This window comes from Tupaia chinensis, unplaced genomic scaffold, assembly GCF_000334495.1.
Source record: "Tupaia chinensis unplaced genomic scaffold, TupChi_1.0 Scaffold000173_1, whole genome shotgun sequence".
NCBI lineage: Eukaryota > Metazoa > Chordata > Mammalia > Scandentia > Tupaiidae > Tupaia > Tupaia belangeri.
The window spans coordinates 1,784,030-1,805,304 of NW_006159648.1; the positions used below are offsets into that span (position 1 = coordinate 1,784,030).

At 39.2% G+C, this 21,275-nt stretch overlaps 1 protein-coding gene across 10 annotated transcripts in view; it reads left to right on the forward strand.

The window, feature by feature from the left end:
* ADGRL3 (adhesion G protein-coupled receptor L3) overlaps positions 1-21,275 on the forward strand; it is a 609,531-nt gene that overhangs the window by 396,448 nt on the left and 191,808 nt on the right. For 9 of the 10 annotated variants that reach the window (XM_006146256.3, XM_006146257.3, XM_014586938.2 and 6 more), the window contains 3 exons: positions 4,110-4,412; positions 6,937-7,040; positions 19,111-19,296. In XM_006146256.3, coding sequence (XP_006146318.1) covers positions 4,110-4,412; positions 6,937-7,040; positions 19,111-19,296 — 593 coding nt within the window. The remainder of the gene's footprint in view (positions 1-4,109; positions 4,413-6,936; positions 7,041-19,110; positions 19,297-21,275) is intronic. The other variant, XM_014586937.2, reaches the window with a different exon arrangement.

The window sequence follows — 21,275 nt, forward strand, 5'->3', positions numbered from 1 at the left end:
TACTCCCCCAAGTAATGTGAAGTCAAAAAGCATTTTCTCGTCAGCTTGGAAAATTTGCACAAAATGTGTTCAATTTCCAGCAAAGGCATGTATGAGTTTCTTTTTTTAAAGATAATACTTAAGAATGTCAGATAGTGGGTCAACAGGTGGCATGATGATTAAAGTGTTGGACCCCACATGGCTAAGTGGTTCAAGTCCCAGACTATGTGTCTTGAGAAACACACTTAGCACATGTGGATGCATGCCCAGAATCCTGAGATGAGAATGGAGGAAAAGAGATGACACAGTGACCTGGCCCCCTGGGGGTGCTTTCTCACTCCTTTTCTTATATGAAATAGTTCATTTTTGAGTAATAATTACATTTTCTTAAAGTTTATGTAATATGTCCTTTTTGAAGGATTTAAAAATTTTACGTATGAGTAACATATATCATCATATTTCTATTATAATTTTAAGCATGTAAGTTCACTTAATATTTTGAAATATGTTATTACATTTTACGTTGGAATCATGTTGAATGGTGAGGGTTGGTCATTTCATTTTATGACTCCCAAGCTTTTATTTTACAAGAATAAATATTGGAGGACTGGCAGGTAGTCTGGTGGTTTAGGGCAGCTAGTCTCTCACATGGCTGACTCCTATTCAAGTCCCAGACCTGGCAGCTTGCTTTCTCACTTTTCTTTTCTATCTCTATCTCTCTCTGGTCAACGTCAAAAGATAAAAAATAAAACAAAATAATGACAATAAATAAAATAATTTTTTGAGAGATTTTTGCTATAGGGTGCATGCACTCACCAGAAAGAGAGAGACAGAGAGACAGAAAGCAAGAAATCACCCCCCCAGGGAGGATGGCCATGCCTATTGTCCTCTCAGGATCTTGGGCACGCAGGCACACCTGCCCAGCATGAGTTTAAGCCACCAGGTTTGGGGCTCGAACCACATCAACTACATGGGAGTCCAGCCACATAGGTGTTATGCCAACTGCTGATCCCAATAATTCTTTTTTTAAAAAAAGAGTCAGTATTGGAATAACAGTATTACTATTTTGCTCTGGTATTGACTTCATAGCCAAAATTAAAAGACTGCCTGACGGTAGTGGGCTGAAAGTAGATTGTGGTGTTTGGAAGGAGAAAGACAAAAATAGATGAGTGTCTAATAGAAGAATGAGGCAGAATCCCAAGACTTAGCAATGTGGGAAATACAGTCTATGTGGAAGAAGAATGGGAAAAAAATCCTTTATCTCCTTCGGTAAACCTGATTAGGTGTAGTTATGAACATTATTGCTTGCATAAGACAAAGAGGAAACAAGAAAGGATGTGGTTATGAACGTTACCATTTGCAGAGCAGGTACTCAACAGAAAGGAGAAAAGCTAAGGCAAGTAGCAAGGACCCATTGATGGCACAGCAGTAAAATACGATGCTTGGCAAGGCTGACCCACATTGTAAGGTTGCCAGTTCAAATCCAGAGATACCCTTGAGTACTATGTGAACAAGGCTGGCTGGGGCTGAGGGTAGATTGGGGTATCAGGAGCTTGTCAGGGGTGTCATATGTCTTTCTCTGTCTCTTCCACTCATGGAATAAGTAAATTAAAAAAAAAAATGGGGGCAGGGCAGGATAAATTGTAACACTTCAGGAAGTGCTACAACTTCAATAAGTAAATATTTAGAAAATTCATACCCCTTCCCCATAGCATCTCTTTTGTGTTTGGGGAAACTTGATGCATACCATTTACACCATGATGAATTTGAGACCTTTTCTGGTAAAGAGAGGGTTGAAGATAGTTTAAAGGAAGTGAACGATCAATGGTAAACAGCTGGAAGGCCAGCACAGGGCTCCCACACAGCTTCTTAAACCTGCGTTATCTTGAATGTGGCTAGAGCCGACGCCCCTGCTGTTTATTTCTCACAAGTGGGGTGAAAAGCAGTTTTGACTCCTGCAGCTAGGAATGCAGTGTATGTCTATGGAAGACAGGCCTGCTCTTGCATTCCCACGGTGAGACTGTGCATGTAATTTTCCGGAAAGATGATTGGCTGTTCCCAGGAAGCAGTGGTTATCCCATAGCATCACTAGGGTATTTCTCACTGTGTTAGAGGTCCCCTTACCTGTTAGTGTCTGGTCAAGGAATGGAACTACTTTTATTTAGAACTTCTTTTTTTTTTTTTTTTAAGGCTTTTGCCATAGGACATATGTACTCTACAGAATGAGAGAGAGAGAGAGAGAGAGGGACAGTAAGAGGGAAAGTGAGAAATCACAACCCCTCCCCCAGGGGAGATGACCATGCTGCAATCCCTCTTCTTCCCTTCTCCTGTGATTTTGGGCATGCACACATACATGTCCAACCTAAGTCTCAAGCTGCTAAATCCTGGACTTGAACCATCGTTAGCCATGTGGAAGTCCAGCATCCCAACCACTATGCCACCTGCTGGCCCACATTTAGAACTTTAAATACATTTTCCCATTTAAACTTTTTGTGAGGTCTGGGCCCATTACCTAGAGGTTAAGGGAGCTGGATGTCAGGGCCGGCGGGTGGTGCAGTAAGTGGGGAACGGGACTCCCACACGGCCAATTGTGGTTTCAGTCCTGGACCTGGTGGCTTATTTTCTCACTTTCCCTATCTCTCTCTCTGGTCAAATTAAAAAATAAATAATAATACCAAATAAAACTCAGTAAACAAATCTTGTTTTACAAAGGGGGGGGTGGAGGGGAGATGTCACATAGCTGAATATGGTTCCAATCCCAGTCTTGGTGGCTTGAAGAAATATGTCAGGGAGACCAGCAGTTAGCATAATGGCTATGTCGCCGAACTCCTATATAGCCAACCGTGGTTCAAGTCCCGGACATGGTGGCTTAAACTCATGCCGGGCGTGTGTGCATGCGTGCCCAAGATCCCTACAGGAGAATGGAGGGGAAGGGATTGTGGCGTGTCCATCCCCCCTGGTGGGTGATTTCTCGCTTTCTATCTCTCTGTCTCTCTCTTTCTTTCTGGCAAGCAAATGCGCCCTATATCAAAAACCTCTCCAAATAAATAAATAAATAAATAAATAAAAATGAAATACGTCAGGCACATGTGCATGCATCCCCGAATTCCAACAGGATAGAGGAATGGAAAAGAAAGGATTTTGATCTAATCATGCCCCATGGGGAGGTGGGGTACTTATTTCCTCTCTCTGTCTGCCTTTGTGGCAAGCACAGGCATGCTGTGGGAATTTAAAAAAAATATAGTCTTGTGAGAAAATAATTTAGGAACACAGCTTCTTGGAAATACTTGTATTTTACATTAGTACATGTCAAGTTTGAAAGTATCGTGAGGGCGGGTCAATTTTAAAAACACGAAAGTGGATCACTGAGATGCTGTAATTACTATTAAGGAAACTATACTCAGAATTCCTCTTTAAATTTTGAGCTTGTGGGCATTTTCATTTTTGTTTTCTCCTTTATCTCACCTCTCCCCATTGGCTGCTTATTTCAAGACTCATGTTATGCATAATGTGGAAAAAAAAAACCAGTTTGGGTTTTGATTTTTAAAAGAAGTTTTAGAAAGAGTCTTGCAGCGTCACCAAGGCCTCAGCCTTCCAAGTGGCTGGGACCACAGGTGTGTGCGACTACATCCTGGCTTTTAGGGTGGGCTGGGAATTGAACCTGGGCCTTCCACCTGGCCTCAGCCTGCTGAGTGGCACTTTGCTACTCAGCGAGCTCAGGCCACATGCTAGCAGGGCTGGGTGAAAAGCGTACTTGTGTGAATCTTTGTTCATTTCTATACCAAGTTTTAATCCTGTAATTGTCAAAACGGCTGAGAGCATTAAGAAGCTTCCGAAGGTGTTGCATTGCGCTGTAATTGTGTTTTCTGTGGTTTGAATTGAGAAGAGCCATAGCCAAGCCCATGTTTGGCAGTGGTCAGATGGCTGTTGTGGTACTCGAGTGGCACTCTGATACCTCATTATTGCTCTTTTATTTTTGGCCTTTTTAAAAATGAAAATGAGGCCGATGACTTCTAGAGCTTTCAAGTGTTTCGAACTGTGAAATAAAAATGGTGTCTCAAGAGCTTGGACATTTGGAGGTCCTACTATGAACAAGCAATGTAGGTGTTTTCTTTGGAATTTTATTTCAGAAATCTCTACCGCAGGCCCACTTGGCATGGGAAGCACCACCACCAGTACCACTCTTCGGACCACAACTTGGATCCCAGGAAGGAGTACCACCCCATCTGTGTCAGGGAGAAGAAATCGGAGTACCAGCACCCCATCCCCAGCTGTTGAGGTGCTTGATGACATCACCACACACCTTCCATCAGCATCATCCCAAATCCCAGCTCTTGAAGAGAGCTGTGAGGCCGTGGAAGCCCGAGAAATCATGTGGTTTAAGACTCGCCAAGGACAGATAGCAAAACAGCCATGCCCTGCAGGAACTATAGGTACGTCTGTCCTAAAAAGCTAAGCTATTGATGGTTCTTCACTTTAGCTTGATCTTCTAGCATTCCTTTCTTTTCTTTCTTTCTTTGATTCATTTGTTACTGTATATTGTTCCTTCCCATTTGATTCGCTTCTGTATTCCACTCAGTTGCAATTTAAAGTAATCTATTTCCAGAGTTGGAAAATGCTAATGGAAGACGTACCAGGTGAAAATGTGGTGGGAATGTGGGTGAGAGGAGCAGTTTTCACCCCCAGTGTCAGGTCTCTGCTGCAAGTTACACTTAGGCTGAGATGTTCTGGCTATTGCTAGAGACACAGTTCTTCGAGGGAACTGCCCAGGGTCAAACACATGCCTGTTGGAAGTTAGTCTCCTGCTTGTCACCAACTATCAATGAATTTAGGACTTCTATATTAAAAGATGATCATTGAAATGACCTAAAATCTTGACAAAAGAGACGGTTTGACTGTCCTTTTTACCACCTATCACAGTTGTCCTCTAGGGGGTGAGACTCTTCACACATTGTCAAGGACCACGTTGTAGGACACCCAACCTCCCATTCACTCGGGTGCCTACTAAGGAGCACCATCTTTCATCATTTTCTCTTGCGGGAGTTAACTCAATAGCAATATGACTCATAATATCCTGAGATGGTAACCATATTATTTTTTTAAAGAATTATTAATTTTATTTATTTATTTATTTTTAATTTGCTATATGGCATGTGCACTCACCAGAGAGAAAGAGTAAGAGAGCAAGTCACCAGGTCTAGGACTCAAACCATGGTCAGCCATGTGGGAGTCCAGACCCTCAACCACCACACCACCTTCTGACCCTGTATTATTATTTTTTTTAGGCAGAAGTAGTCTTCCTTTTTTATTGTTAAATACATGGATGTTTGTAAACTCCTACTTGACACACTGAAAACATTGACATTATTTGCTAAAATGGATAAATAAAATATACAATAGATATCAATGTACTCATGTTCTTAGAGCACTGTATCTTTGGATATTATCGATTTGGGTACTTTAAGGAGGAAGATTTTTCTTAGAAAACTTTTGATGTGGAAATACTCTGAATTCTATGGTTTATGAAGTGGTGGGAAGATCAGCAAATAGATATCTTGTTTTTTAGAAAATACATGCTACTCCCACTCCCTCAAATTGTTAAAATATATTCAGAATTCTTTCTTCCCTATGTGAATATAAGGGTGAATATTTAGTCCTAAAGTTTGCTGTGGTGTTGGAATAAGAAAACAGTTTAAGAGCTCTTTCCGAGCTCCATCCCCTTAGACCCAGGCCTCAGTTTTTCCATCTCTAAGAGAGAAATAGCAGCTCTCCTACTTCAGGCAGTTGTCCTGACGCTTAGTGATGTGGTTTATTTGAAAGTACTGGGTTGTGGGAAAAGTCAGGCCACATTTTTGCATAGAAAAATACGTCATGGCTGTTTGGACGACCCAGTAGTTGGCAAACAGCAAAGCATTATACAAATATTTCGTTATTTTGGGGTGAAAGTCGGTAAAGACACTTAGCAGCTGCCTTTTTCATCCTTCACCCATTACTGTCAGTACCTCAGTCTCAGAGGTACCATCTCCAGCCTTTTTCTGTTATACCTCTGTCCAGGCCCTCACAGACTCTCATTCGAATTATTGTGAAAACTTTCTCATAACTACCACATCTCTCCTTTAAACATCCCGAGTTTTATTTATAAAGCCTAAATCTGCTTGTTTCTCTTCCATCTTCAGCGTTTGTTGCTCTTTCAGCCCCATGGAAGATAGATGAGGATGCTCACAGTCTGGCTTTGCCACCTTTTCAACCCCGTTAAAGACAGTTCCCCCCCAGTTCAAAACACTTGATGTTTCCCAAAAATCTTGACGTCTCCACATGGAATGTCTCTTCCTACCTTGTTTTCCTGAAAAGCTTGCACACATGTTCCTTAAAGCCTCAGCTCTCACCTTGACCTGCAAACATGAGCAACAGGTCCATGGAAGCGGATATCACATTGATCTGATTGCTGAAATTATCCCCCATTCCTGCCATAGTGGCTAGCAAATTCTTTAAAAATATCAAATCTTTAAGGCCAGCAAGTGGCATGATGGTTAAGATGCTGAATTTCTCATGCCCGACTGCATGGTTCGAGTCCTGGAGCCAACAGCTTGGAACACATGCCAGGCGTATGTGTGTACATGCCCAAAATCTGAAGAGGAGAATGGAGAAAGGATTGCACCATTGCCATCCCCTGGGAGGTGTTTCTCACTTCCCCCCTCTGTCCCTCTGTGTCTCTCTAGCAAGTACACACTCCTTATAGCAAATAAATAAATTTAAAATTCAAATGTTTCTGTTGGGTACTCTATTACTGTAATGCCATTTTCGGCAGGCACTGTTTCTGATGTTTTAATAGGATTTCAGTTTAATTCTTTCATTTTTACTGTTGCTTATGTTTTAAAATAACGTGGTCATGAAGTCATGCTAAGAAAAGATGGTTCGAATATCCAAAACAGACTTTTTTTTCTCTTATTATTATAGGTGTATCAACGTATCTGTGCCTTGCTCCAGATGGAATTTGGGATCCCCAAGGACCAGATCTCAGCAATTGCTCTTCTCCCTGGGTCAATCATATTACACAGAAGGTAAATCTTGTGATTGCTAAGAAAGGCTTTGCTTAACCTACATCCTCTGTTGTTCACTGTAACTGCTGAAAACAAGAACAGTCGAGATTTATGCAGAAATTAATGTGGAGAAATTCTCCCACTTCAGTTTAATTTCAGATTCAGTAATGGCCTCTAATATGCTATGAGCTAATTCTAGAATTTTGCTGTCTTCAAAGTGCAATTTCATGAACTGCCTTTAAGCCAAGCAGTATTGCTTATAATAATTTTATTATTACTAAAATTTCTATGGTATTTTGAACTACAGATATAAAATTCCAAGAGGCATTATACATCAAACGAGCAAAAGCATCTAGCATACATACATACATATGGATTTTCCTGTGGAAATAATAATTGTAACAGGAAAAAAAAAGGTCTACCTCTGGAATTTGAAGCCATTTGATAAATGTTCTGTAACCTAATCATTTATCAGTACTCAAAGTATACACATGTGTGACAGACTCTTGCAGACTCAAATTTGCAGAGCTTATTTGGTTGCAATATGTTGAACATTTTTATTATTAATGCACTGTGGGGCTTTGAATCGATTTCATTACAAACAGAGACCAGATGTGCATTTATGCCAAAAGGGCTATGGGATGAATCCTTATTATAGCAATTTATGTGGATTTATGCACTGCTAAAATGGAGAGTCCCTTCGATGGCACATTAGCTGTGCTAAGGAATTTCTGAAAGGGATTTTTTTTTCCTGAGAAATATTACAAATGATGGCCTTACAAAAAGCCTGCCTGTGCCATTTGGTCTTTTCTCTATTTGTTTTTAACCAGGCTGATCCTCAGTAATATACTGTATAATAATCCATAAATACCAACCCAGTAGATCATTTCGCAGATGAGCCGTAACTATCTATTTACCCTAAATCATGGAAGAATAGTGGTTCTATTGACTCTAGTTACCCTCTTCAATATGCATCTCCAGACTTGTTGCTATTCATAATGATGCTCTTCCAATTTCAGCCCTGTTCCTGCCTTAGTTTTTAAAGTCCTTTGATTTTATTACAATGTAGCTCAGACCCCGGGGCGAATAACTCTTGGTAGATGTGATCAGATTAGAGATCAGTAGCATATCTCCTTACATTAGCAACTTTTAAAAAATACTCCCTGGATACTTAGTTTAAGAGTTAATATAAATTCGATAATAATTCACCTAGAAAGCTGAGTATTTTCATGATAATTCCTGATATAGTTGGACTATATCATTGTAAAAATTACTGTGTGATTTTAACTGATAATGATATTTAATTCTTTTTTTTTTTTTTTTCTGCTGCAGCCTCACTAATCTTTAGGATCAAAGAGAAAATTCCTTTCAAAGACCAGACAGCTGTTGCCCGTTTAATTTATGGCTAGGAAGGTTTTGTTTTGTAGTAAATAGGTCCTATTTTTCCAAGCAATTTTGTTTAATCCTGTAGATCCTATAAAATTATAATGAAATTAAAATGATTGAATTTTGGCAGTTAGAGCTTCTGACAGTACCTTGGATTGATTATTCATGCATTTATAAAATCTTTAAATGTGTTACAGTAGGATTTTGAGTAGTCGGAATCAGTTCATGTAGTTGGCCAGAGGTCAGTGTTGGGGCTGAAGTTTTGGCTCAGTTCCCTGTCATCAAGACATTATGCTTAGCCACAAGAATGGGGACCCTGTGAGTGCATAATGATGACCTTCAACCCCACACTCACCTCAGCTTCCTCTCCTTTACTTCCTCCAGGGTTTAGAATGATGGTGTCGCTTCCACTTCCGCCCCTAGACATTTATGCTTGCTGTGGTTTAGATAGTGGTTTCTACCACAAAGGTTCATGAGCTGGAATTCGATCCCCACTGTAATAACATTAACAGCCAATGAGACCTGAAAGAGATGAGGCCTACTGGGTGGTGTTTGGATCATGAGGGCATCACCCTCATGAATGGATTAATGCAGTGAGAGAGAGTTAAAATTGTCATGTCTGCCTTCAGCTTGATCCCTAGCTTTGACTCCATTTTTCAAAGAGGAGTTTATGTTTGCAATTTTGCAAAGCTTTCAGGAATTCATTGCTCTTTATATTCTCCATCCTTTTCCGTTTAAAATTCAGTGCCAGGACCGTTTAGAATAGCTTCCTTATTATTTATATGTAAAGTGAGGTCTGCTCCCTACTCCTGCAGCCTGGTCCAACTATGATGTGAAAAAGAAACGCCTAAATTGTTACTGGGAATGGTCTCTTTCTATTTCTAACACACGGAAGGGCCTTTTCTTTTATTTGTACACAAGCTACCGACACATTTTGAGATAACATGAGTTTATTCCTGCATTTGCTAAAGAAAAAGAATGTGGAGATCTAGAAACAATGCTGCTGTTTTAAGGTATAAGATAAGCCAGCTATTTGCCCGGGAGGACTGTGTAGAAGTCACCTCCTCTGTCTTAGTTCCCCATTCTTTTAACCTCTTTAAATCTAGTAGGAAATGAAAGAAAATTTCTTCTTGAATTTATTAGAGATTGGTAGGGTTTCCAAGATTAGGCTTATTTAACTTTCCTTCGATTGAAAGGTAGATGGTTTTGTTGTTTATATACTCTGTTGACTAAAATTTATAGAAAAATAAGATAGCTCTTACAAAAAAGTGGCAGGGATGCAGCTCCCTTCACATAATTCCTTTCTGGATCATTCTGGCCCCTGATGAATGGCTCATTTTATAAGTCTCGTAAAATCTCAAAGCCGATTTTAAAAATTGTTCTTAATATGTGAACATTTAAAATGTAATAGTATCTATCTCTATCATTACTATCCTTAATTAAAGCTGCAGGGTTTCCCCCTTCCCATTCAAATCCTGGATATAATCCTACTATATCAATATGGGCATTAATTTCCTAATCCTCATAAAAACGTCTCAGTGTGTATGTGCTTATTTCTGAGAAATAATTTTAATAAAATTTAGCAAAAAGCAATGTTAAAGAGATAGTTGAATAAGGTCTATAGGCTTGGATAAGCAAAATGACTATTTCAACCTTGCCTCTGTACACAGATGCCTTGAGACAGAGTCAAAATGTGTGTGTATGTGTATATCTTTGTGTAAAAATAAGGTCATTAGAGTCCACCATTACTAGAGTGTGAGAAGTAAATGGGGAGATCAGAAAGAGAGTCACTTTGATGTCACTGGAGAAAACATAGTCAGTGAAGCCTGGATGGGAAAGGTGTCCATGGAGCTGAGGCAAGATTACAACAGTTGTAGGAGAATCCAGGTAATGACACCCCGATTGAATGGATGTAAACCAGAAACCTGGGAAGGGCTGTTGTGCCTCCTTCTTACTCCCCTCCACTTGTGACCAAACCCCAGGCCTGTCAGGCTTCCTGTGCATCCCTGTCAAGTCAGGCTCCAGCTCTTCACCTTTCTCCATTCCCGCTCCCCTAATCCACAGCAATTTGGACTCACCCCAGGTCTTCTTGCATTCACCCCTGAGACCTCTAATCCCATCTCCTGAGTTCAATTTCAAATGCAAACCCAATTAGACCACTGCTTTTCAAACTCTTTCGTACTTTCCCTTTCTTCTTAGCACAGTTTCCGAAACTTTCAACCTGATTTCCAAAGGCGGACCAACTTCCAGGGTGCCTTGCTCCACTCTCCAGTTACCTAAAGTCCCGCCACAGTTCTGCTTATGCAACCCCCCAAAGACTCCCTGCCCCTCCCTCCTAAAAGCTTGGCACTTGCAGTGAAGCTCCCACCTGTATCTAACCTAATTCCTTTTCCATCCCATCTCTGGATAAACAGTCTTCCCCAGAGGCCTGGTAGCTCCTGAATTACTTTCTAACTTTACATACCAGTTAAAATGCTTTTGACCTATTCTACCTCACTGATAATCTGTACTGCACTCAACACAATTAAAACTAAATAATTGTGCAGTTAAAGTTTTAACAGCTCTTGAGCCAGCAGGTGGCATGGGGGTTAAAGCAGCCGGATCCCACAGGGCCAGTTGTGCAGTTCAGCATCTTAAAGATCACACTAGGCACGTGTGCATGCATGCCCCAAATCCTGAGGGGAGCATGGAGGACAGGGGATTCTGCTATGGCCATCCTCCCTGGTGGGTGATTTCCCACTCTCTTCTGCCTTTCTGTCTCTCTCTGATAAATGGATGTGCCCTAATAGCAAAATCAAAAAGAAAAGAAAAATTTTAATAGCTTTTCTGCTGCTGGTATGTAGAGTCCTCGTTATCGGAAACCATTTTACTCACTACTGTTTCCCTAGTGTTTAGCACCGTACTGTAGAAATTCAAGTGTTGGTTAAAGACAAATGAACATAGGGGCCAGCAGGTGTTGCAGTGGTTAAGTTGCTGGACTCCCAGGGGTTCAGGTCTCGGACTTGGCAGATTACTTTCTCACTTTCTCTCTCCTTCTCACTCTTTCTGGTGAGCACACATTCCCTATAGCAAATTCAAATACTACTACTACTAATAGTAATAAATAAACTTAAGTAAATATGTTTTAAAAAGACAAACGAATATATAGGCTAAATGAATAATCATTGAAATTATAGATGCGTAGGTACATAAATAAATAGAGATAGATATATCCTTTCTATTTTTTTAAAAATTGATATAATAGGTATTTAATACATATGCACATGCACACATATACAATTTCTGATATGCAGGTATCAATATTGGATTTTGAGGGTAGGAAAAAAATGTGTTTTGTTTTTTCCTATACCTATAGAACTCAGTATTCCCAAATCATGGTTATTCTAGACTTTACTTCTTATCTCCCTTGGCTACAGATCAGCCCCCACTGGTATTCCATCTTACCTGGTCATCCTAAACTTAGCTCTCAAGGCTTCACTTTCTTGTTACCCTCTTCCTATCCCCTTCCCAGGTGTTTGTTATCCCAGTAGTATATCCCATAATCCCTTGTGTTAGTTGCTTATTGCATTGCTGACAGAGACTGAGTGATCTAATAAAGAAGTTTTGAGTCAACCCGTGGTTTGATGGTTAAGGAAACTGCATCCTACGTGGCCAGATACATGGTTTAAATTCCAGACCCAGAGCATCACAGAACATGCTGGTATGCATGCGCATGCACACGCATGTTTGTGTACCCAAAATCCCCAAAAGAGAAATGGAGAAGGGGTTGTGGTATGAAAATTCCCCTTGAAGGGGTGCTTTCTCTTTCTCTCTCTCTCTCTCTCTAGCGATTGCTTGTGCTCTCTGGCCAATTTCATTTTTTGCATTTTTTCTTTACTATTATTATTTATACATTCAATTGCTATACATCATTTAGATTTTAAAGAGACTTAACCCAGTATGATATAGATCTCAGTCCATCCCAGTTGAGACCACCATACACATCCTCATCAACAGATAATAAGCTGTATCTGTGTCCCTCAAATGTCCTACCTCTATTTTTCCCCCAATTTCTTTTCCTATGCTCTTCCCATCCCCCTCTTTCCTTCCACTTTATCTCTAGTGTTCATGACAATTTTTAATGCTTTTATTTCTTCCAGACTTTCAGTCTCTAACATAGAGTGTGGGCAGTCAGTATACATTAAGTGGAGACATACAATGTCTCTCTTTCATAGCCTGACTTGCTTCACTCAGCAACAGACCTTCCATATTTGTCCACTTTCTACCATATTCCAAGGCCTTCTTGTTTTTTTATGACTGAATAGTATTCCATGGAGTATATGTGCCACACTTTTTCAATCCATTCTTCTGTTTTGGGGATGTTTGAGTTGGTTCCATGTCTTAGCAATCGTGAATAATGCTGCAATAAATATAGATGTGCAAGTGCTTTTCCAACTGAGCATTTGCCTGTCCTTTGGGTAGATACCTAGGAGTGGAATTGCTGGATGGCGAATTAAAAAAAAGAAGAAGGAAAGGTTTATTCAGCTCATGATTTGGCAGTCTGGAGTCCAGGGTCTAATTTCTGGTAAAGCTACACATGGCAGAGGGCAGGATCTTGAGCAGAGCAAGGTCCATGTTTCTGCTTACTCTGGTCTCTGTCCCTCTTACAAATCCCCTGGAACTCAGTTGTAGGGGTCCCAACCTAATGACTTTACCACACCCAAAGGCCCCAGCCTGGGCCATCATGAGGGAATTAACTTTTCTCTTAGCACCTTTACAGCCAAGTCCCAGCACTCAAATTTGGTAGGGACATGCAAACCACAGCATTCATTCTTACCCATTTCTGTCCTTATTGCTGCATCGTTTAAATGATATTTTCTGCCTTTATGTACTTATTCCAATTCCAATGTGTAGAAGGTCAGTTTCCTGAGAGCAAGAACTATAGAAGATTCATCTTTATTTCCTCAGGAAATAACATGTGCTCAAATTATTGTTGAAAGAATAAAAAAATTTTGCTATTATGTATTCAGTTATAGAGTAAAAAAGATGGACAGAAAGAATAATTCGTTTTAGCAAATTTTATTTTATCTTAAAATCATGTTCTATTATTTTAATTATAAATATTATTATAACTTATTTGTACTGATGGCTTCTTTTATTTTTTTCCCCACAACGTTCTTTTCTTTTTTTAAAGAATTATTTTTTATTTAACTTTATTTATTTGTATATTTATTTATTTATTTATTTTAATTTGACCAGAGAGGGACAGAGTGAGTGAGAGAGAGAGAGCAAGAGAGAGAGAGCAAGCTGCCAGGACTGGTACTCGAACTGTGGTCGATCATATGAGAATCCAGCGCCCTTAACCACCATGCCACCTGCCGGCCTCACCCCACAACCGTCTTGTTTAACACTGAAGTTTAGAGTTCCTCTGGGGATTTTGTTGAGTTTATTTTTCATAAGTATACATTTCTTGAATGCTAAAATGTCGTTTTTTTTATTATTATTCCAAATACCACAGATGCATGCACATGTAAGAGAGAAAGAAAAAAAAAAAAGGAGAGAGAGATTCTCTACAGAGTCTGAGCACACTGTGATCCCCTTCCTTTAGAACTTTGACACCCCAGTGCAGCTTGTTTTAGGCTAACCAAGCTGGGGATTCAAATCATGGTCATCACGTACGATCTGGCTCCTCTGGGGGGACATTGTCATTATGCCATGGAGCCAGCTACGGCTCCATATTTTGTTTTATTTTTATTTTATTTTTAAATTTATTTATGAATTTTGTCATAAAATGTGTGTGCTCACTGGAGAGAGACAGAGAGGGGAAAGTGAGAACTCTGTCCCCAGGGTGGATGGCCCTGCCACAGTCCCTTCTCCTTTATTCTCTTGAGATTCTGGGCTTACACACATGTACCTGGCATGTTTTCCAAGCTGCCAGATCCAGGAACTCGAAACACAGATTCAGCCAAATGAGGGTTCACATCACCTGCTGGCCCAGTATTTCTTACACACATGTTTAGTTGGGACCGGCAGGTGGCATGGTGGTTAAGGTTGCTGGATTCCCACATGGTTGACTGTAGTTCAAGTCCCAGACCTGGCAGCTTGCTCTCTCACTTTCTCTCTCTCTCTTTCTCTCTCTCTCTCTCTCTCTCTCTCTCTCCCTCTCTGGTCAAATTAAAATTTAAATAAAATAAAATAAAATAAAATAATTCTTTAAAAAAGATAATTCATTAGTGATTTTTATATTTGACCCACTGTTTCACAAAACTACCCTGTTTGTTATGAACACACATATATATATAGACTTCTAAATCTCTCATTATTTATGTAGAAAACAGTTACATTTTGACTAACACATCATCTACATTTTCAACCTTTTCCTTACAGTACATAAAGGAGAAGTTCAATTTTTTTTAAGCTTCTTTATCTTTTGCTTCCATGAGTGAGAGAGAGAACCAGAGAGACATGTATCTCCAGCAAGGTGCTTGTGCCATGACTCACTCCCAAACACAGCCAGCCCCAGATCACGGGCATGCGCATGCCTGGTGGGGTCAGAGAGGTCCCTGGTCACGAATACAGAACCTCCCCCTGTTGGTCAGCCTGGCAGATGATTGTGTTACCATCTGGTCCAGTTTAAATTTTTATGTAAGATAATTACATAGGCCTCCTTTCCTACCTTATCATTTGCTACCCCATTATAATAATAATTGCAGTTGAAGACCATGCTTATATAACTACGAAGGAAAAGAAAGAAACAAAACTACTGTATGAGCAAACCAGTGCTATTTTTATTTTTCTCTGATAAATAATTTTGCTCTTTATAATGATCACTGATGGATGGAATGAATGTCAGTACTTACATCCTTAGTTTTAAAGATACTGAATTAAGGAAGAAATCACATTGCCTAGTATAGTGGATCTCAAACTTTTTTTACTTTGGTATATTTAAGTGAACCAAAAAAACAGAGGTTCTTCTACCCTGACTTTTTCTGACTGAAAAACAATGATGTGGTAACAAAGAAACATAAGGAAATAATATAATAATGATGATAACAAAATGATTGTACAAAAACACAGTGATTAGCAAATTCTTCAAATGTATTCCTTATTATAAGAATAGAATGGGTAGAAAATTACCATAAATGCAAGACATTATAAATGGCATGTTGATTAACAAACTGCCCCTTTGGAAAATTATAGGATCCTAGCTCTCTGGAATTTATGTGCATAGTTGGAATATTATAATTAACAACCAATTGTATCAGGTGTTCAAACTTACTGATGGAATACTGAAAATGAATACTTACAATATATTGATGTTTTACTAATTAATGAATACTGAATCTTAAATTTTATTAATTTATCTATTAGATTACCAGTGAGGAGTCCTAAGTTATATGTAAAAGTTAATATGCAGGGCCAGCAGATGGCGTGGTGGATAAGGGTACTGGACTCCCACATGGCGGAACATGGTTCAAGTTCCAGACCGGACAGCTTGCTTTCTCACCTTTCTTCTCTCTCTGTCTCATTCTGTCCCTCTCTGGTCAAATTAAAATAACTAAATACAGTTAAATAAAATAATTCTTTTTTTAAAAGGTTAAAATCCATTGATTATAATTACATTTATATCACTTTATGACCACTCAAAAATACTTTTGTGACCTACCTGTGAACCATGAATGTTACTTTGATCTACATTAAATTCATCATATATTTATCTTTGAATTTTATAATGTATTCCTTTTGTTCTTACGGGCAGTTTAAATATGAAGACCCTGGCCGTAATTCACAAATTCCTCAAATTCAGTGCATATATTTTCTCTTTTAAGGATTGCTTAAAGTACCAATTAGCTCTATGATACTTTAGCATGTTGTTCTTGTATTATATAATATACTCTTATAAAATGTAAACATTACAGAGATGATTTTTCTTTCGAGTCATACTTACCAGGCTTTGCTTTCTGTGTTTAAGTACACACACACAAATAAACCTGTAAAAATATATATTATGTATTTTTCATATCTGTGGGATTATGTCTCATGGCCGATAGTAATGAAAGAAATCTTGGGGAGCCAGCAGGTGGCATATTGGTAACGGTGCTAGAGTCCCACATGGCTGACCGCAGTTTCGGTCCCAGAACCGGTAGCTTGAAACTCACGCTGGGCACGTATGTGTGCATGCCCAGAATCCCAGGAGGAGGATTGAGGAGAAGGAATTAGGGAATGATTTCTCACTTTCTCTCTTTCTCTCTCTGTCTATGATGAGCACACATGCCCTATAGCAAAAATCTCCCTTTAAAAAAAAGAAAAGAAAAGAAAAGAAATCTTGGGAACATATAGTCTTCCCATGTTAGAGTGTAATAGAAACTGGCAATTTGCTTTACATACGTACACTCCCCGAGGTGGTTTACAGGAGTGATATTTATTTTGAAAAACCCTTTTTACAACCTGATGTTACCAAACTTTTTCAGTTAGGCTTTTTCGATATACTTGAGAATATGATTATAACTAAGTGTTTTAATTACTTACATGTATTTATTATTATTATTTTTTTAACATTCAGCCCTCCTACAAATATTAAGTATTCCTGAGTCAACAGTGACAACCAGTATGACTCCAGACTTTTAGTCATGGGCCAGGCCTTTGGCATGGTGATTAAGGTGGCTGGATCCCACATGGCCAACTGAGCTGTTTGAGTCTTAGACTCAGCAGCTTGAGAAGCAAACCACGCATGTGGGCATAGATGCCTAAAATCTCAAAAGGAGGGAGAAATTGAGGAGAAAGGATTGTGGTATTCCCATTAGAGATACTTTCTCACTTTCTCTCTCTCACTTTCTCACCCTCCCTCTCTCCCTCTTTACTTCTCTCTGGTAAACGCACACACCCTCTGGAAAATTTTTAAAAAAATTTTTGTTGCACTTACCACTTTCTTAATACCCATTAGGAAGACAGTTTACAAAGAGAAATATTTCTGTTTGTGATCCTATGTCATAAACTGTACCACCTTAAAAAAAAAAAAAGGAACATTTTAAAAGTATTGACACTGGGGGGGCAGGTGGCATGGTGGTTAAGGGCCCTGGACTCCCACATGGCTGATTACAGTTCAACTCCTGGACCTGGCAGCTTGCTTTCTCATTTCCTCTCTCTCTTTCTCGCTCTGTCCCTCACTGGTCAAATTAAAATAAGTAAATAAAGTTAAATAAAATAATTCTTTAATAAAAATAATGACACTACTGTTTAAAAAACTAATAGGACAGGTTAAAGTTTGGTGGGATACATATCAAATCAGTGACAAACTGATAATCACTGAAAGATAGAAATAAATAGAAGCAAAAGAAGAGAACTTTATTATTTTTACATTGCGTGCCACTGTCTATGTTAAGTAAATGTGTTACGACCCTGTTTTAGTTTATTAAATTAAAAATTATAAAGAAGATTATTAATTAGGAAATTATACTTATTTACCCTTTTTTCCCCTTGTATCCCACACCTTTCTTGCAAATTAATATATTCCTATATTCTGTAACTCAGGGCTATCATTTTGCTCAAGTAATCATGATGTCATCTCTTAACATCTTTGGAGTGCTGACAATTTGATGTATTATTTTAGAATACACTTCAAAAACCAGCATGTAGTTTGAGAATAAGAAAACAGAGAAAAGAAAACAATACTTTGCTACTCAGTGTTTTGGTAGCAAAACTTCCTATCATAAAGTTATTAAAAAGGTAAAAATAACTTTGAAAGCAGGGTTTTATTTGGGCTAACAATTTCACAGAGCTTAGCACCTGGTGAGGATTCATTGTGAACAAGGCACAAAAGAAAATTTAGCTTTACCCCTAAGAACTTAGGATATGATTGCATTCAACAAGGGAATGATTTAGAAATTCACAGAGAAGAGACTCGCATAAACTTCAGACTTAAACACTAGTAAGGATAATTCAGGGGAGAATAGTATTTAGAAGAGTCCTCAGGAAGAGCTTCTTGAAAACATGAATTTAAAGTCAAACTTTGAAGAAAAAGATGAATCAGCACAAAGAATTGGGAAGCAGATTCCAGGTAAAGATGGACTTTTTAAAAGATTTGCCTGGGGGCATGTGCACTCACCAGAGAGAGAGAAAAAGAGAGTCAGAGAGGGACAGAGAGTGAAAGAATGGGCGAAACCCCACCATGTGGTATAGTCTCGCCCTCCTTTGGGGATGTTGGACATTCATGCACATATTGCTGGTTTGCTTCTCAAGCCACCAGGTCCAGGGCTCAAACTCAGCAGTCAGCTATGTGAATCTACCTGCCTTAACCTCCAGGCCACAGGTCTGTATTTTGTTTTTGTCTTATTTTGTTTTTAATTCCCAGAGGGTCCATGTGCTTACAGAGAGAGGGAGAAAGTATCCCCAAGTGCTTAATGGTCATGCCACAATTTCTTCTCCATTTCTCTATCCTGTCAATATTTGGGGCATGCACACATGCATGTATACATATACGCACACACACACCACCAACTTACTTTTCAAGAAACCGAGGCCAGGATTTGAACCGAGGTCGACCGTATAAGATCCAGCCCCCTTAACCACTAGACTTGGGACCGGCCCTGTAGATGGAGTTTAAGAACAATCGCTTGCCTTAATGTTCACACTCACATGCGGAAACAATGATCAAAAGGGACCAATACATGTATTAATGTAAGATCTCTCACCTCTATAATCTCTATAATCTGTTTTGAAATTATAGTTGAAATCTGGAGAGACCGCTGCCAATATTGCCAGAGAGCTGGCCGAACAGACGAGAAACCATTTAAATGCTGGGGACATCACCTACTCCGTCCGAGCCATGGATCAGCTGGTAGGCCTCTTGGACGTCCAGCTCCGCAACTTGACCCCAGGGGGAAAAGATAGTGCTGCTCGCAGCTTGAACAAGGTAAGGACCTCAGTTTTAAATCTCTTCCAAGTTGTAGTAAAACCAACGAGATCTCCCCACGCACGTTTTCTTGCTCCTGTAGACTCAGGACATTCTAAAGAGACTCATTAGTAATAGTCAGCTCACTCAGTATATCATTATAGGAAAGACTCTATTTGGCTTTTAATCTAAAGAAACAATAAGTGAGAACCTCTCCCTGTGTATTGTGAGTTGACAGTTCTCTTTTCTGTAGTAGTTACTCTGTTTTGCATGCTACATTCTGACGGAGTAAAGTGGATAAATGAAGGTTTTATTTTTCCCTTTCAAATCTTTATATTAAAACAATTGTCAGTCAAACAAGTGCCTGATCAATAACTAGAAATGTAGAAAATAGCAAGAGGATATTAGTAATTCACTATAGATTTGTCTTAATGAGGTTATTTAACCACATCAGTAATTAGTATTTAGCAATTAGTATTACCTAAGGCGGGGAAGAACCTTGGGAAAAGTATATTAACTTTTGGAGTTGGTTTGTTTTATAGATTTTTGCTATACAGCATGAGTACTCTCTGGAGAGAAATAGAGGTAGAAAAGAGACAAAAAGAGAGAAATCACTCTTGGTAGGGTGGCCACTCCACAATTCTCCATTCTCCTCTCAGGAGTTTGGGCATGCATGCATATGTGCCTACTGTAGTTTTCAAGCTATCATGTGGGCTGTAGCACCTAAACCAACCGCTACCCAACCTGCTGACCCAAATTAAGGGTTGTTTTTGTTATTTTGTTTTTTTGTTTTTTGGGGGGAGAGAGATTTTTGCTATAGGGAGTGTGAGCTCACTGAGAGTAAGAGATGGGGGGGGGAGAGAGAGAAAGAGAGAAAATGCAAGAAATCACCTCCCAAGGAGGTGGCCATTCACTTCCTGGGATTTTGGGCATGCGCAGACATGAGCCTGGTGTGACTTGAACTGCTGACAACCACGTGGGAGTCCAGCAACGTATCCACGTCACCATCTGCTGGACCCCTGTACTAAGTTTAAATTACTACTTCCTTTGGATTTTTGAATCACTCAGGTCTTGCATCATTGCCATTAAGACTTAAAAAGTTCACAGGTGCAGTTGGCAGGTGGTATGGTGGCTGAGGACACTTGACTCCCACAAGATCGACTGCAGTTAGAGTCCTAGACCTGGTGGCCTGCTTTCTCATTTTCTCTCTCTCTTTCTCTATCCCACTCCGGTCAGATTAAAAATGAATAAATGAATAAATCTAAATAAATTTAAAAAAAAAAGTTAACGGGTTTAAACTGTAAACAACAAAAGTTTTAAAAAATTTTTAATGTCCTCACTTTCAGGAAAAATACATTTCATGAATTATTGATTTTTATTAATAACATAAACATTTTATTTAAATGGACATTCAAAATATATTTATTTATTAGATTAGGCCTATAACTTATTTCTGCAACAAAATATCATATGGTGAGTTATCCTCATGGTGAATAAATATTGGAATTACTATCATCAAATGACTGTATTCCCTGAATGGTACTTGTGCATTAAAGATGCTAAATTATTGAAGTGTAATTTTTAGAGCTTTTGAATGTCGTAAGTAGTCTTACTATGGGGTTGTCAGATAAGTCATGGCATTGCTTTTCTTTTTCTTTCTTTTTTTTTTTTGAGAGAGTTTTTCTTTTACTACAGGGTGCTTGAGCTCGCCAGAGAGATAGAGACAGAGAGACAGAAAGAGAGAAATCGCCCTCCAGAGGGGATGGCCATGCCGCTGCAATCCATTCTCCTCCATTCTCCTCTTTTAATCTTGGGCAAGCACGCACATGTGCCCGGCCTAAATTCAAGCCACTGGGTCCGGGACTTGAAACACAGTCGACTACATGGGAGTTCAGAGACATAGCCATTATGCTAACTGCTGGTCCCATGGCATTGCTTTTCTTTTATAGTTTTCTTTTTTTTTTTTCTTTTTTTTCTTTTTTGAGAGAGGTTTTTTTTTT